Source organism: Coregonus clupeaformis, chromosome 16, assembly GCF_020615455.1.
Source record: "Coregonus clupeaformis isolate EN_2021a chromosome 16, ASM2061545v1, whole genome shotgun sequence".
Taxonomy (NCBI): Eukaryota; Metazoa; Chordata; class Actinopteri; order Salmoniformes; family Salmonidae; genus Coregonus; species Coregonus clupeaformis.
Genome location: NC_059207.1, coordinates 495,040 through 512,500, shown reverse-complemented (window position 1 = coordinate 512,500; position 17,461 = coordinate 495,040). Strand labels below are relative to the sequence as shown.

The 17,461-nt window shown below is 42.8% G+C and overlaps 3 protein-coding genes across 4 annotated transcripts in view; all 3 read left to right on the top strand.

Annotated features, from left to right (window-relative positions):
* Positions 1 to 2,892, top strand: part of myo10l1 (myosin X, like 1) — a 64,691-nt gene extending 61,799 nt beyond the window's left edge. For both annotated transcript variants that reach the window (XM_045225504.1, XM_045225503.1), the window contains exon 40: positions 1 to 2,892. This exon is cut by the window's left edge and continues 142 nt beyond it. The gene's annotated coding sequence lies outside the window, so the exon portion shown is untranslated.
* On the top strand, positions 2,416 to 8,847 carry pttg1ipa (PTTG1 interacting protein a). Its single transcript, XM_041872663.2, is given in 9 exon segments — positions 2,416 to 2,448; positions 3,426 to 3,528; positions 4,395 to 4,447; positions 5,568 to 5,676; positions 5,759 to 5,834; positions 5,836 to 5,859; positions 7,605 to 7,670; positions 8,212 to 8,258; positions 8,456 to 8,847. Coding segments are annotated over 9 exon segments (549 nt in total). The 3' UTR covers positions 8,494 to 8,847.
* Positions 8,848 to 10,893: 2,046 nt separating this feature from the next.
* Positions 10,894 to 13,882, top strand: sumo3a (small ubiquitin like modifier 3a). Its single transcript, XM_041872664.2, has 4 exons — positions 10,894 to 11,035; positions 11,980 to 12,108; positions 12,306 to 12,377; positions 12,631 to 13,882. The coding sequence occupies exons 1-4, from the start codon at positions 11,015 to 11,017 to the stop codon at positions 12,691 to 12,693; spliced, it is 285 nt and encodes a 94-aa protein (XP_041728598.1). The 5' UTR covers positions 10,894 to 11,014; the 3' UTR covers positions 12,694 to 13,882.
* Positions 13,883 to 17,461: the final 3,579 nt, after the last annotated feature.

Sequence of the window (17,461 nt, the reverse complement as noted above, 5' to 3'; positions counted from 1 at the left end):
ACAGGCCTATCAAAGAGCGGCAGGAAGTGGATATAATCCACGGATTGGTCGGTCGGTTGGTTTGTTGGTGGAGTCAGCCGACCTTGGAGAGGGGTACCCACAAAATAGCGGACAGTCAGGAACCTAAAATGGCATCAGATTTCACAAAGGGAAAAGTGGATGGAGACTGCAGCTAACTATTCTAGACTTGGGAATTGGGTGGATTGGGTTAAATATCTGTTTATTAACAATGAGCATGGAAAACGACAATTTTGGGGGAGGAGGACAACTCCAGCACCTCCCAACCCCCAGTTACCCTGCATGTCACTGTCTTACAGACAGCAGGCCCAGCAAGCACATTCTAACTCAACCTTACTTCATCTAAATATCTATTACTCCTTTTATATCAATCTCTAATCTCTCTCTCTCCTCTGTCATCCCTCTCTCTCTGTTCTCTCTGGACCAAACCCATACCAACGACAAGCACAATAGCCCAGTCAAGCCATACCACCTGCAAAGCCCCGTCGCCCCCTTCTCAACCCCGATAACACACCCCCAGTGCCAGTGCCAGTCCCAGTCCCAGTCCCAGTCCCAGTCCCAACACACTGCCAACTAGGAGAGATCAAATGAAGCCTATTACTAGTTCTGTTTTCCTTCCTCTGTCTCTAACCCTCTCTCCCCCCATTTGATGAAACTCTCTCTTTTTCTCTGTCTGTGTGTCCCCCATTTCGCCTGCTTTACTCTCTTTACAGTTACGTGTTAATTTATTCTCTCTTGCTTGCTTCCTTTCCTCTCTCTTTCTCTCACTCACTCTCTCGTTCATCTGCTGTTGTCCGTGGTGACTGAGTTAAAGGACTCACTGTGTTTTGTGTTTTCCTCTCGGGTCAAATGGAAAGTCTGGTCCCTTCTTCATCAGAATGCGCAGTACTTCCTGTGTCAAAGGAAGTGACATCACATATGGCCAAAGGAAGTGACCTCATAGTAGATATCTATGGAGCTGTGTGATATGACTTCATACAAACCCACTCAGAGAACCAGGGCTGGAGGCCCATCCAGGGCCCTCTCCCCGGGATCATCCCGACTCAGAGGCTCTTTCCAGGGGTAGCTGTCTGGCTCGGTCTGGGGGGGAAGCTCCGTGGGTGTGGAAAGGTCTGGAGGAGCGAATGATGCTAAGAGTGACAAATGTCAACTACAAGATCAACCAAGGGAGATTGAGACGGAACCTTCTCCTATAATATATCTACATACTATGAACATCACATATATTATATATTCATGTCTAACCTACACATACACACATATACACTAATCAAACACTTACCGTTTTTGTATATCGCACCCATTGGAACCCTACATAGATTTTTTTTGGTCACAGTACTGTATGTATATAAATACCATTATAAATGCCATTTGATGAATTTATTGTATGTGTAAATTAAATGCGAATGAACAGAGATATTCACTGCTGTATGTCTAATATGCCAACGCACCCTTATTCACTAGCAGTGCCATCTGACTAAATCACAGAGATATAGAGGGGTTTCACTTATTGATGTAGAATGGGTAGAGTCAGTCGTGGCGGACATATTGGTAGGACAGTTTGGGATGGTTGCCTACATGCGTTTCTCTGTGCTCTAGTGAAATGTAGCCTTCGTATCATCCTTCTGGCTCACGTTTCCATATCTGTGGGTACTTTTTTTTTTTTAAACAAGAGGAATCTACAATGATGTCTTCTCTACCCATTCTGTTTCTATGCTATGTGATCGTTCTCCAGTTCATGTGTGAATAGAAGCTGTTTTGAGTCATGTGACTAGTGTACTGTAAGTTCCCAGTGTCTCCCCTCCTGTAGTGTTGTGTTTGGAATGCTACCGTGAGTGTGTGTATCTGTGTCATAATGCAAGTGACTAACTAACTACCCCACCGGGGGAAGAAGGGAACTATAAAAAGAAATAAGAAGATAGAAAGAAAGTGTGTTGTTGAGAAATAAGAGTATTATGTATATGGCTAACCTTTATAAGAGAATGGTGTTGTGATTGTGATTTTAAATGGGAAAGGGTTTGGGAATGGAGGAAGGGAGGGAGAGGGTGGAGGATGGGGAATTGATTTGTTATAATTATTGCAGAGGGAGGGAGGGGATAGGGTTACAGTATGGAATTCTGTGAAAGAAGAGAAGATCACATATTGAGGAGGTATGCATCTAGGAAATAGGAATGGTTGGAATATGAGAATTCTGGGAACATGGGAATTTTGTTTGGGATTTGTCGTCACTGCTTGTGGGCCACAGCCCCCTGGAGGACCAGTCTATAGAATCAGAATTACTGGAAAGGACATTCCAATTCAGAACAACATTCCATCCTGTGTTGCAGTGGACCATTTGGAATGACCGAAAAATCCAGTGAAATTCAGGACTGTGTCCTATCTAGGTATTCTATTTCTATGGCCCTGCCTCTCACACTGCTAGTACACAGAGTAAGATGAAGTTGCCTCTTGACACTGATCTAAAGCAGTGGAGGCTGCTGAGGGGAGGAAGGCTCATAATAATGGCTGGAACTGAACCAATGGAATGGTATCAAACACATGGCAACCATGTGTTTGATGTATTTGATAACATTCCACTGATTTTGATCCAGACATTACCACAAGCCCGTTTCCCACCCAAATGGGAAGGGTAAACTGATCCTAGATCTGTGTCTATGAGCAACCTCTATACCAGGGTCATTTTCCAGCCGCAGGCGGCCAGAGCAGGACCTGACTGTAATCTGTTATGGTTCATATTCATTATTATCATTATATATTGAAACATTGTGATTGTTTTGAGAGAAAAAAAGAGAAAGAGAGAGAAAATTGTTGTTGTTCTTTTTTTATTTGTAACTGGCTTTACAAAATTATGCTTTAATAAATTATCGGAAATTGTCCAGTCTTCTCTTCTGTACACGCACGCACACAGCTGACGTGATTGTTCTATTCCAGCTAGGGTGACCACACAATGGTCCATATTTAAAATACACGAATGCGGGACAACGGAATGTTTTTGCGGGCCAGTGTAGCCTACATGAATACATGTTTTTGGCAACAGGCCGAAATGTCAATTATCATCAAATGAATAGGAAGTCTGACCGAAATACGCAACAAATCTACCTTTTTTGGTAAATGAGTAGTGTTTGTTGATAAAATGCGGGGCACCGGACAAATGGCCAACATTCGGGACTGTCCCGCAATCCGGGACATTTGGTCACCCTAATTCCAGCTCTCATTGGTTGGGCGCGCGCAGGGAGGAAGGAGGGCAGACCTTTTTGCCTTATCTCAACATCACTTCAAGGGTTTCTTTTCTTAAAACGGATTGGCCTAATTTCCCCGTGTTGTTACTTAAATAAAACAACTTTTCCAACTCAAGATTAGCGCCATACACGAAGGAATATTTTACTGTCACAGTTTGGATTTGAAAGTTTCAATAAATGATGGATTTGAGGAGTTTAGTAGGCCTACCTGCTGTTCTGCTACTCTTCGGTGTGGTCACTGTGTTCGCGCAAACTGCCGAACCCAGCGTAGGTGAGTCAGTGGCACTTCTTTTGTTGTTTTTCTTAACCATTGATTTATTGTCGCTTATAAATTATTTTGATCTATATGACAAAAAAATATTATAGATCATACTGTTGGCTATAGTTAGTCTATGACATTAATCACCGAAAATACAGCTGGTAGTGGAGTTCTCTCAAACCAGAAATTCCCCGATTTCACGTTGTAGCCTATTTCACAGTGAATTTGCCATTAGGTAAAACACAAAATGACTTAATGCTTGTTTTCAATTCCTTTATAATGATGTAATTTAGACTGTCATCAGCCTTATAGAATTTAGATTATTATATTCAGACAATGGCTCTTTAATTTCAAGTGTCTTGGTAGATTGGTAAAATATTTGGCCTATTCACTGTCAGGGAGTTGTTAAACGCTTGTGTAACTGAAACCTCTTAGCAGGAACAATGGATTGTTTTCAGTTCCTTCTCAGACACATTTCAGTAGTTAGAATCATGACTGGCTGGCCCATTTAACTGTTAAGTGTTTGGGTGAAACTAGTTAAAGTGCCAAAAGAGACAGCTGTTCTCCATCTTGGAAGATTCCTTTTTGAATTTTTGCCCCATAGAGACCAGACTACCAGACTACCAGGCTTCCGTTTCTTATCTGGAGCCATAGAACTAACTACCAGAATGTACACAAACGATTCTGTAGAATCATACAGTCAAAAGACAAATGGAAATATCTGCAGTAGGCTAGGTCTTGCTGCAAGTGAGAAGGCTTTATTACTGCCTCTAACTGCAGTTATTTCGTATGTTATGAACTACTGATCTAAAGTTTTTTTCCCCTCGATCAACCTGTTTTCTCTCCCTCCCTCTCGCTCTCCCGCCTCCCTCTCCCAGTGTGTGAGACTAAGAATGGAACAAGCTGTGAGGAATGTCTGACAAATGTGACGGTGAGTCTGGGATTAGTCTGGCACCCGAGTCAGGAACACTTTGGTTTTCCTGGTCCTGATTCCCTCACTACACCGCCTGCTCATGGGTCTAACAGGGTCACATATGTTTTCTGGTCCTGATTCCCTCACTACACCGCCTGCTCATGGGTCTAACAGGGTCACATATGTTTTCTGGTCCTGATTCCCTCACTACACCTCCTGCTCATGGGTCTAGCAGGGTCACAGATGTTTTCTGGTCCTGATTCCCTCACTACACCTCCTGCTCATGGGTCTAACAGGGTCACAGATGTTTTCTGGTCCGGATTCCCTCACTACACCTCCTGCTCATGGGTCTAACAGGGTCACAGATGTTTTCTGGTCCTGATTCCCTCACTATACCGCCTGCTCATGGGTCTAACAGGGTCACATATGTTTTCTGGTCCAGATTCCCTCACTCTACCTCCTGCTCAAGGGTCTAACAGGGTCACAGATGTTTTCTGGTCCTGATTCCCTCACTACATCTCCTGCTCATGGGTCTAACAGGGCCACAGATGTTTTCTGGTCCTGATTCCCTCACTCTACCTCCTGCTCATGGGTCTAACAGTGTCACAGATGTTTTCTGGTCCTGATTCCCTCACTACACCTCCTGCTCATGGGTCTAACAGGGTCACAGATGTTTTCATGTCCTGATTCCCTCACTACATCTCCTGCTCATGGGTCTAACAGGGTCACAGATGTTTTATTGTCCTGATTCCCTCACTATACCTCCTGCTCATGGGTCTAACAGGGTCACATATGTTTTCTGGTCCTGATTCCCTCACTACACCTCCTGGTCATGGGTCTAACAGGGTCACATATGTTTTCTGGTCCTGATTCCCTCACTACACCGCCTGCTCATGGGTCTAACAGAGTCACAGATATTTTCTGGTGGACATGAATCAGCATATCAGCTCCACCCTCCACACCTATCAGACAGGTTGGGAGACTAACTGAACACTCACCTCTGTCTCTCTGCCCTCATTTCTCTCTCTGCATCCCTCCATCCTTGGCATTGTGAACTCTAACCCTGCCAATCCTGAAATCCCTACCAATTCATAGTCCACGAATACTGGCGTTATGTTGACCTGTGTGTGTGTTACAGTGCCTGTGGTGTCAGAAGACTAAGATGTGTATCACGTACCCAGTGAGGACCATCCTACCCCCCCACGCCCTCTGCCCCCTCAACGATGCACGCTGGGGACGCTGCTGGGGTAAGAAAACAAACACACACACACACACACACACCTCTGCTGGAGTAAGAACTAATGTCCTGTGTGTGTGTGTGTGTGTCAGTGAACTTCCAGTCATTGATCATCGCCATGGCGGTGGTGGGTGGAGTCATTATCATCGCCTTCCTGGTCTGCCTCTTCCTGCTGCAAGTGTGAACGCATCGGGTATAGTGTACACACACACACACACACACACACACACACACACACTGTTGATTTGTGTAATCTGTTTCCAAAACAGTTTGGGATGAGGGGATGATGTTTTTTTGTTTTTTTATCGTTGACTGTGTGAGTGTATTTATATAATGGTATGTGTATTCATATACAGTTTCGGCCAAAGTAATTGGCAACCCTTACACTTTTCTTAAATAAGTCACTATTTCTTATTTGTTTATTCAGATCCCCGTTGTTGCCAAAGCAGCAGCTACTCTTCCTGGGGTCCACAAAAAAACACAAAACATGACAAGTAACGAAACACTGATAGACAAGAACAGTCACACAAATTTAAAATACAACAATATACAAACAATACAACAAAAAAAATGATGTGTTAGTGTGTCTGTGTGTGCATGTGTTTGTGTGTGTTTCCCCTTTGTTCTAAAATAGGTTGAAATAAAAATATATATATACTTTTGGTCTCCACACCTTGTTATTAGATTTTCGACATTGCAGAATACATTTTATTTTTGGAAACTTAAGTTGACAATTTTAATTTAGAAAAGACAAATGGCATGGACAAAATGATTGGCACTCCGGAGCTTATACTTGGTTGCACAGCCTTTGGCCAAGGTAACTGCAGACAAACGCATCTTGTAGCCATTAATGATGTAGCCCACTTTTCAGCAGCAAACTGCTCTAATTCTTCAAGGTTTGAGGGGTGCCCTCCTCAACTGCTGTTTTCAGATCTCTCCATAGGTTTTGGATGTGATTCAAATCTGGACTCCTGGCTGGCCACTCCAGAACAGTCCAGCATCTCTTCTTGAACCATTCCTGGGTGTTTTTTCATGTTTGGGATCATTGTCTTGCTGGAAGACCCACAGCATTCAATGGAGACCCAGTTTTTGGACACTGGGTTGAACATTGGACAACAAAACAACTAATAATATGCTGATTTCATGATGCCTTGCACATGTTCAATCAAACATGGGGAGGTTCAATAATGCTGTGGGGTCGCTTTGCTGCCTCTGGTACTGGGGGTCTTGAACGTGTGCAAGACATCATGAAATCAGCAGATTATCAAGGTGTTTTGGAGTGCAATGTTCAACCCAGTATCCAAAAACTGTGTCTCTGTTAAAGGTTGTGGGTCTTCCAGCAGGTCAACAACCCCAAACATGCTTCAAAAGCACCTTGGAATGGTTTAAGAAGAAACGCTGGACTGTTCTGGAGTGGTCAGACAAGAGTCCAGAACTGAATCACATCTGAAACCAATGACGAGATCAGTAGTTGGAGGGCACCCTTCAAACATTGAAGTATAAAAGCAGTTTTCTGCTGAAAAGTGGGCCAAATGCCAGTCTAAAGTTGAAGCAAGCTCATTGATGGCTACAAGAAGCGTTTGTCTGCAGTTATCTTGGCCAAAGGCTGTGCAACCAAGTACTAGCTCCAGGGTGGCCATTTTGTCCATGCCTTTTGTCTTTATTTTCTCTATTAAATTGCTCAACTTTAGTTTACAAAAATAAAATAGCCTCTGCAATGTTGAAAATCAATTTAATTTATTTGAAAAGAAATAGGAAATTATTTAAGAAAGGTGCAAGGGTGCCAATATATTTGGCCTCAACTGTATAGTGTGTGTGTTTGATTTGGCGTGGTCAAGTAAAGTGTGTAATTCACACACACACACTGACCTACCCTCATGGACTGACCTCCAGACACATGTATAAGTACTAATCCGCCCTAACCTGTGTGTGTGTCAGGTCTGCGAGGTTCGATGCCAAGATGGATAGACGGGCCAATAAGACGAAGGGAAAACAGGAAGAGAGGTAAGACGTCACCATGGCACACGAACATCTGTGTATTTGTCTATGTATGTGAAGCAATTTGCAACTAAAGAAAGTGTCAGTATTTACATGGCTTTGTGTTGTGTGTGTTGTGGTCAGCTGGCCTACTACAAATCCCACAGGGAGATATGGTGAACATTGCTCATTCAAGCCCTGTGTGTGCTGTATTTGACCTTACACTCAGAATTAGAGGCAACATATCCTTTTAATACCTGAAAAAATATTGTGTGTGTTTCATTCCTCAGTGTGTCTATCTGACAATGTGACCGTGTTTGCGATCAGAACAAGGCCCCAGGTTTCTTTTGTTAGTTTCATATCAGTTACAGCCAGAGCGACACAAAAGCATTACTGGAACAAACCTTTACATACGTCACAACCAAAGCTAACCGCCCAAACCGGTTTGTGCTCTACTCATGACTTCTTACCTACCTGGCTGGTCTGAAAGGTTGTGCATTCCTCTAAAAATACTATGTGTGCTTACATGTGTGTGCGTCTAACCAGCTGGTTGTCTTTGTGTTAACAGGAAGGCAGAGATGAAGATGAGGCATGAGGAAATCCGAACGAAATATGGTACGACTTGAGACACGCACACAAATACACACACACACAACCACTCCTGTCATGTTTCCTCATTCCTGTCTGTGGAAAACCACCATCACTACTCTGATGGAATTTGATGTTATGAAAGATGATCTGTAATTCTTTCTCTCCTTCTCTCCCTCTTTTCCTCCCTCTATCTCTGCCCCTCTCTCTCTCTCTCCTTCCAGGTCTCAGTGGGTCCAACCCATACTCCAAATTCTCCTGAGCTGCCTGCCTTCTCCTCACCTCTGACCTTTCAACCAACCCAACCCCTTCTTCCCCTAAGGAATGTTGACCTTGGTGACTGTTCTATGCTCAGCTTACCCTCCCCTAAACCATTAATCATAAAAATCTTAAAGATGCGTTATAAAGGTTTTGTATAATTTCAGACAATAGCTTTGAAAGTAGCGCTCACAAACCAAAATGGGTCCCCATAAATTGTGCACAATTGTGTACAACGTAATCTATTTCGTATGATATGTTGCATCCTGCAAAAATAGTAATAATAATAATAATAATGTACCTTATTTATACCATCTACCTTCTGTGACTACCACTGTATTAAAAACTCATATGATGATGGTGCTTAAGGGTTACTACTTGGTTATAGGAGATCTTGCCTATGCTCTACTTGATTGAGAAGATGCACTCCAGAAAAGTTGACCATATCTATGTATTTTTATCTGTGTACTCCATCAAACAAACTTTTTGTATAGATGTATTGTTATTCTAATTTAAACCAGAATTGTACTTAATGATGCACTTTGCAGAAATTGCTCCGCCATTTCCAGTTAACCTAATTTCAGTTTATGTGACAAAACAAGCAAGTATAGTTTAGAGAATCATTGTACCATCTAAACCGCTGTAAAATATATTTTCCATACGGTAAGCATAGAAATAACGCACATACAACAGATCTACCGCTTCTTAGACTTGCTTTCAAAGAGAATGACAGATCTATAACTCACATTTCTATGTGAATTTGGTCAGGTCGCCCCAAAAGTTACATATTGCAGCTTTAAATAGGAGGCTATTCAGAAGAGTTGAATGCTCAGAATTGCAGATAGAAATGTAGGCTACCATATAGAATGTACACACCTTGTAAAATGAGACATAAAGAATGTCAGATCTAAGCAATATATTTCTACCTGTGACAGCTTTCTCATTACAGGCACCAGCTACTTCAGTTACAGAATCTAACTTGTCAGGCCAAATGAATCAACTTTTTATTGATGTCAAGTTATGTGTAATAAACTACCCTTTGTCTGTTTATTGAATAAATCTATTTTTACTAAAATATAACTTTCCACTATGTAAGACTTGTCTCTCTTTGGATCTTATCAACTCCTAGCCCCTACTATACCCTCTACCTCATATTGAGAAACGCACAACGACCATATCAGACCAGTGATCGTAACCTCAATAATAGTAGAGATGTGAATAAACAGGAATTCCTGCAGTGCTGACTCAATCCTCAAGTCTTAGATCTCGATTTACTATTTTTATCAAGGATATTTATACTCTTTATTCAAGCATTTTATATGACCAGAGCCACAGAGCGAGATAATCTTTCTGGAATGTAACCCAGCCCTGGATCCCTACCCATTCCAATCCTTCCCTTTCTCCCTCAAGAGAGAAATGACATGTTGAGTTGGAGCGCCCCCGACTGGTAATCAAAAGCCATGTCTCTGGTAGTGGATTTCCAGTCTTGTGGGCTACCACCATAGTACAGTAGCTTAGTGTTGCCTTCCTCAAAACCATGGGTTTATTCATTTCGCCAATTCTGCTTTAAAGGAAGCAAACGGAACAAAACGGGAAGGACCATAGAGAATGATAAGGGGCTCTAGTGGCCAAAAAGCCATATTAGCATTGGCAGCGCCATTGAGGGCTTCCACCATTTTAAAGTAGTCAACTGGGTGGGACTTCATTGGCTGATCCCTCCTGGTGACCCTGTTGGAGTCATGTCCAACCAGGTCATCAGGGGGATCAGCCAATTGTGAAGAAGAAAATTGAATTCTTCAAAATGGAGATAGCCTCAATGGCGTTGCCCATGCTGTCACAGACGCTACAATGACACAGATACAAAGATGAGTTCTCTATCTATTTCTATGGGAGGGACCTATCTCCCCCCTACTCTCAGTTTTCTTCCATTTGGTTCTTAAACAGTAAATGTACTCCGTAATGAATACACACCATTTCTCTTTCCATTATGATGAACATGGAAGATTTGGCTTGACATCAAATGTATTTTACAACATTATTCTGGTACTCCCTGTACACAGCCATGTTATGTTTACTCATTATTGTTATTCATTATTCACTGTGTATTTATTCCTTGTGTCAATATTAAAATGTTGTATCTTTATTGTTGGAAAAGGACCCGTAAGTAAGCATTTCATGGTAGTCTATACCTGTTTTTTACTAAGCATGTGACAAATACAATTTGATCTGAGTGTAATGTGTGTATTTATTTGAAATTAATCAAGGGCCAGACTCGGCCCTGTCTTTGGCGGGTTCTTAATGTCGCGTGACCGAGTATTTGGTTGAATTGCGCGTCCCCGCATCCGCGTCCCCAATAGAATATGTCACGTGATTCCGCGAAAGCCAATCAGTGTCTGCGGAACAAGAGACCAAAGCGCGTTCCCGTGTTTGCGGAGGAGAAGAGCAGATAGCTTAAAGAGGTGCAAACGAAAACACGTCCAAAATTACATTTGAACCCGCAAATCCTTTAAAGAAAACCCATCAAAATGTCGGAGGAGAAACCAAAGGTAAGGCAGGCCGTCTATTAAAATGTGATGGGTATTTAAGGCGATTAAAACAGTCTAATGCCAAATAGCGCCTGAAATATGCAATCAAAAATGGCCCGGTTTGCACGTTTGTCTGAATCGGCGCACTGTTTGTTTCGTAGCTAAATGAATGGAGTGCTGCCTCCGGATACGATATTTCTAAGTGTATTCGATATACAAGCTATTAGAGATGTTATGCGAAATATTTCGAACATAAACCAGAAATGTTGTAACATAGCTACCACTTACATTTCGAAGTTAAATTCACGGATAGCGGTTGCGGGTTTTTCTTTGTGGAAAGTAGACCACGCTAGCCAACTAGCAGCTAGTTAGCTAAACGCCGCAAGAAGAGACGCACAAAATGTGACACAATTTGGAAGCCATATTCGAGTGATTTAGATGCATTTCGTCGGCATCCACTTCTTGAAATTTACTAAATTACACAATTCGTTAGTTACTGCACTGTTTATCTTCTTGGCCAGAAAAACACTATATTCTTGGCCAGTAAACACGCATGGCGTTGGCCAGACCCCGGTAGGACCAGGTATAACTAGGTAGTTGGTCATAGATAGCCTGTACGAAATGGTCCCTAACCACTTACTGATACAGGAATCAGATATATATTTTTCGATTTGAGGTACTAGGACAAGCTGACCGTGGATTTTGTTATGGATAACTCTTACCTCAGTCACAGCCTTCGGTTCCACGCATTTCCCACCTTCAGACCCCGTACCACCCACAAGCGACCCTAATTAACAGGACAAGAACACTACCTAGCTATCCAGACCTTACTAGAGACGTATGAGGCCTAAGTGGTTGTACAAGTCATCAATTGTTTGTCTCTCCAAGAAAGGGAAGCATTGAAGACTGAATAACTACATTGTTCATCTTTAATTGCTGTTTGTCTCTGTTTGGTTGTGTTTCAGGAGGGCGTGAAGACTGAGAACGACCACATTAACTTAAAGGTAGCGGGTCAGGATGGCTCGGTGGTTCAATTCAAAATCAAGAGACACACACCGCTCAGCAAACTGATGAAGGCCTACTGCGAACGTCAGGTCAGCACAGCCGCCAATTGAACCACAGTCACCAATCAGACACCTTGCCCTCCTACCTGCCTCCTCAGTGGCGAGGACTGGAGCAGGGGGCACCCTGAACATTGCTCATAGAAATATTATGAATAGAGCTGACCTGATTCCTTATACTAGAGAATATCTGTTCCATGTATTTCTAATGTGTCCTCTCTCTCCTTCAGGGGCTCTCGATAAGGCAGATCAGGTTCAGGTTTGACGGACAGCCAATCAACGAGACAGACACACCTTCACAGGTACGCTGCACAGACAACTGGCAGCTCTCTCTATTCTCTACTCACTCTATTCTCTTCTCACTCTGAAGCATCTGACTCCATTATCCTTCTCAACTAAAGCCCACCCTGTTCCTAAACTCAAAATAAACTCTCAATGCACTTAATTACTTTCTCGCTATACTTCCCACTACATCTCCCTCTCATGGAATCCCTCTTCACTAGACCCCCCTCTCCTTCCCTCTCACACATGTTAATTCTCTCTCGCTCTCTTTAGCTGGAGATGGAGGATGAAGACACCATAGATGTTTTCCAACAGCAGACAGGCGGTCTCTGCTAAGCCCCTCCCGTTACAGTGATTGACATACCCAAACCATGCCCACTGCTCCTCTCCTCCAGTCACTCTTCGGCCTCTGTGTTCACTTGTGTTTTTTTTTTGTCTGTCGCAGTTTTGTCCTGAGGGGTGGGAGTGGGGATGAATTTGCCCCTTAGACACTGATTTAAGGTCAGTTATTAGTTTACCCCATATTGGATGAGGTTAAGTTTAGGAGACGGTGAGCTGATCTGTGGTAAGGGGCAACTTCTACTTTGAGGCTTCCCCATTGTCTGTGTTTCCTTGTTCTTATTTTAAAATATGTCTGGCGCGGTTTTGGATGGGGTGGGGGGGGGGCTCCCCTCAAATGTCTGTCTTAGTCAAGATTTAACTCTTGAATGGTCTTGGACAGCTTCCGGGTCTTTCCAATGTTAAAAACGATGAGTTTTGATCTAGAAACAATCCCTACCCCTAAGCCACTTGTGTAGTGTTTTGTATTTATCCAACACCTCGAATCTACAAGAAGTGCCTAGGGGTTAGTGGGTGGCTTCTGGACCCTTCCAATGGTTTGACATGGGGGAAGCCCTGGTTTATTCGAGGGTGAAAACCAAGGGTGCATCTCGAAAGTCTTAGGTTGCCTCCAATCCTTCATTTGGCACCGATCTGAACATTCAGGCTAAGGTGGATGCCAACCATGGAATGAGCTTTCACCTGTCCAGTTCTTTAGTGTCAGTTTTACAAGAATGAAAGAAAGGAGTCTCCTTGTCACAAGGAAGCTATTTTTACTGGTGAGATGCACCCCTAGTTTTTTTATTATTATATTTTTTTTTTTTTGAGGGCAGTCAAAAGGGAATATTCCCTGATACCATATACGGGATAATTTATCTTAATTTTTTCAGTGGTCAGTTCTTACAGCAACCCTGTCAGTGAATCTGTTTTTGGGTGGGGGTGTAAGTTGGGAGGGAGAAGTCATCCTTAAACACTGATACCGGGTCAGATATTTTGCATCCCCCTAATGGTTAATGTTTTGGGGGTTAAGGTTGTCTGATCCTAGATCTGTGGTTGGGGTCTACTTCTACTTGGAGGGTAAGGAGGGGGTGGTTATGGTCTTTACCCACAAGTTTTGTCATATGGTATTTGTTTGGTTTCTCTACTGATTTGTACATTGTTTGGCGTCTTTTACTACTGTAAACAATAAATATAGTTTGGTACTCAGGCTCCCTTTCACGGCTCCTCCTTTAACCGTGTGTGAGAGAGAATGGGCTCATTGAGTGGACTGCCGGTTACACATGAGAATCATGAATTGTATGTTCAATGTATTGTCTATAGTCATGTATGTTCTACCTATTGTATATGATAGACCCTATCAAGCAGTATTTGACATTACCGACGCTGAAATGTAATGTTCTCAGCTGCATAAAGGGACCAACGGGGTGCTACTGTATATTGGTACACAGACTTGTCTGTCTTCTCTTTCTATCAGCTGGTCCCAGGTCAGCAGAGGTAGAGCGTGGACTATACTGTGAGCGCCTGCATTTGTGAGCTTGCATGTTTTGGTTTCTGTTCAAGCGTTTAATCCTGACCAGGGCCGTGGTGATAAGATTCTTATTTGGGCAAAAGACCGTCCTCTCTCCTCCGTGACCCGGAACCTGATAAGTGATCGACGACGGTGTCAGTTCGTTATTAGGTGAACAGAGGAGTCTGCCTCTGTCCTTGATTAAGTCCTCCCGTGGAGGAAGCACAAGTACATCCTCGGAGTCTCCTCTGCTGAAATCCACCACACTCCCTTGAATAAGTTGCTGTTTTCTCTGAGGAGGACCGCATGCACACATTTAAAAACTGTATGCTACTTATCCTTTTCTCATTCATTTTTACCACTTTGGGATTCCTCTGTATTTTGGGATTCCTCTGTAAACATAATTTGCTGGATGATGTGCTAGTGGAGGAGTCTAATTTAATAAAGCTGCATTTGTTTCCTCGATAACCTTTGACCTTTTTCAAAAGGAGGAAATGATGGAGTTAGCAAAACCAATTGAGTCTTCCCGTTCTTTTATACCTGTGCCTGCGGTCAGCCACCTGTCAGGATGTTAGATCGCTCTGTGTGATTGGCTGATGCAGTCAGATTAAGCACAGTTGATTGATATCCTGATGGGATAGAGAGATACAAGAAGGAAGAAAGTTATCATATCATGATCCTGTAGCCTGAAAATAAATAGCTAGGAGAAACACTCACTAGACAAGTCTCTATAGGACACCTTCCTCCTGCCCAGTGATCCGCTAAAGCACACAAACCTGCTCTTGAAGAAAAGGTCAAACGGAGCAGTAAAATATAAAAGAAAGCGTGAACACCCCTCCTTTCTCTCCCTACTCTGTATCGGAACAGCTATTTGAAGCCTGGCCATGGCTGAAATACACACATTGGTCCACCCTCCCGGGTCCGCACCTGAGAGTTGTACCTAATTCCTCTCTCTACAATTTTTATTACATTTTCTCAGAATGTAATATTAGCAAATATTTTATGAAAACAGCTGTCTTACACAAATTCACCATAGGAACACAACACACACGCACATAGTTGTACACTCCTCAGCTACTACAATAATACATGTCCTAATAACAGGGATCTTGGTTAATATGGTAATAGCTTAGCTGGTATCAAGCACTCTTGGTGGAGCAAGGTCACCAGTGGAATGCATGTTTTCAAAATACTTTTTTTATTTCCTTATTAAAAATGACATTACTTGGTGTTTATCTAATTTTGTAGGACAGCTCTGTATCTATGGCCCATAAAACTCCACCTTGTGTATACATCTTGCTCTCTCTCTCTCTTTTTCTCACACACACACACACTCAGAAGTGTATGGGAGAGATACAGTCAGCTTCCGTTCTACTCTGTGAAATGATTGACAGACTGGTTAGTGATTTGCATGGGCCTGGTATATAAGAGAAGGTGCTGTACCAGAGAGAAGGACCAGACAGAACAAACTCATTAGGAGCCTGCCTGTCTGCCTTTGCTGAAGTCAGATATTGTATAGTAGTTTAGATCCAGGCTTCTCTTTGTCAACTGGACTTTCTCTGTTGGAAGATTGTGCTTTCTACGGACACTCTCTAAGGACTATTTCCAGACACACCACAAACATACACACACAAACTACACATACTCACACACACGTGTTGGAGATGAGCGTCAATTGGCGTTCGGATCAGTCACAGTGTTTGTGATTGACTGGAACAAGCTGTGATGTCATCACTGATGCTACTGCTGCCGCTCCTTCTGTTTCTCGTGTTAAGGGTCATCAACGCAGCTGCAGAGACATGGAGACCATGCACAGGTACATTCTATTCTATTAAATGTGCTATGATAATGTGTGTGTGGGTGTCGTAACCTATCTGGGGACACATTTGATTGTGACACATAACACTGTGCTTCCTGTCAGATTGCGGCGCGCTCAGATTATACTGTAGAGTGGCATTAAACACACCGATATCTCTTTCTTTCATTCTTTTGCTATCTCTCTCTCTCTCCATCTTGTTTGCATGCAGCAGGGATGTTAATTCAAATAGTAACTTGTTACATTTTAAATGCTTAGCAGGACAGGAAACTGGTCCAATTCACACACTTATCAAGAGAACACGTGGTAATCCCTACTGCCTCTGATCTGACAGACTCACTAAACACAAATGCATCTTTTGTAAATACTGTCTGAGTGTTGGAGTGTGCCCCTGGCTATCCATACATTAAAAACAAGAAAATGGTGGCGTCTGCTTTGCTTAATATTCGAATATTAGATATTATTTGAAATGATTTATACTTTTGATACTTAAGTATATTTTAGCAATTACATTTACTTTTGATACTTATTTATATTTACAACCAAATACTTTTAGACCTTTACTCAAGTATTATTTTACTGGGTGACTTTCACTTTTACTTGAGTAACTTTCTATTTAGGTATCTATATGACAATTGGGTACTTTTTCCACCACTGTGTCATTGTGTGTGTGTGTGTGTAAGAGAGATATCAGCCGTGTGTGTGAGGGTTTGGTGTGTTTAACTTGATTTGCCGAAACTTTGACGCAAATCACTCATGCACAGATCATGCCAATAACCTACCAGACATTTCCCAGCCATCCCCTAAACTCTGACTAACCTTACCTGATATCATGAATACACAAGAAACTACAACACACCATCTTGCTGCTCTCACCACCTAAAGCAGTTTCCCACTATTTAGGAAATGCTGACTAACTATCTCTCTCTCTCTCCCCGTCTCTCTCTCACTTTCTCACTCTTTCTCTCTTTTTTCTTTCTCTTTCTCTCTCCCCGTAGACCTGCTCCCCCTGGACCTTCTGTCCCGTGTTCTCCCCATGGCAGGGGAGGGGGCGAGGGGGGTAACAGGAGGGGGGGTGCATCTGATCCAGTCTGGGGGTGTGAGAGGTGTCCGTCTGTCCCGTCCTCACACCTCCCTGGACTTCCCGTCCTCCCAGCTCCTCGTCAACTGTCACCTCTTCCCCAGAGAGTTCTCCATCGTCACCACCCTGAAGGTCAGCCTCGTCGCCACTAAGGTAAGGGCCAGGGGTTAGAAACACCTGCAGCAGCATTACAACAGGAAGTGACATCATCGACGACATGGGGAATGTTCAGTGTATTTTGTTTTTATTGCCTCTTCTCACTGTGTGATGATCTGTCTCATCCTGTCTTTCAGAAAAACGAGTACATATTTTCTGTGGTGGAGGAAAAGGAAGAAGAGCATGCAAGGAATGGAAAGAGGAAGGGAGGAACAGATGGAGATGG

What these genes read in the sequence shown, in the direction of transcription:
- sumo3a (XM_041872664.2), top strand. Translation starts at nt 11,015, where the DNA reads ATGTCGGAGGAGAAACCAAAG. An exon ending in AGGCCTACTGCGAACGTCAG is followed by an intron (nt 12,109 to 12,305) that starts GTCAGCACAGCC and finishes TCTCTCCTTCAG; the next exon opens with GGGCTCTCGATAAGGCAGAT. An exon ending in AGACAGACACACCTTCACAG is followed by an intron (nt 12,378 to 12,630) that starts GTACGCTGCACA and finishes CGCTCTCTTTAG; the next exon opens with CTGGAGATGGAGGATGAAGA.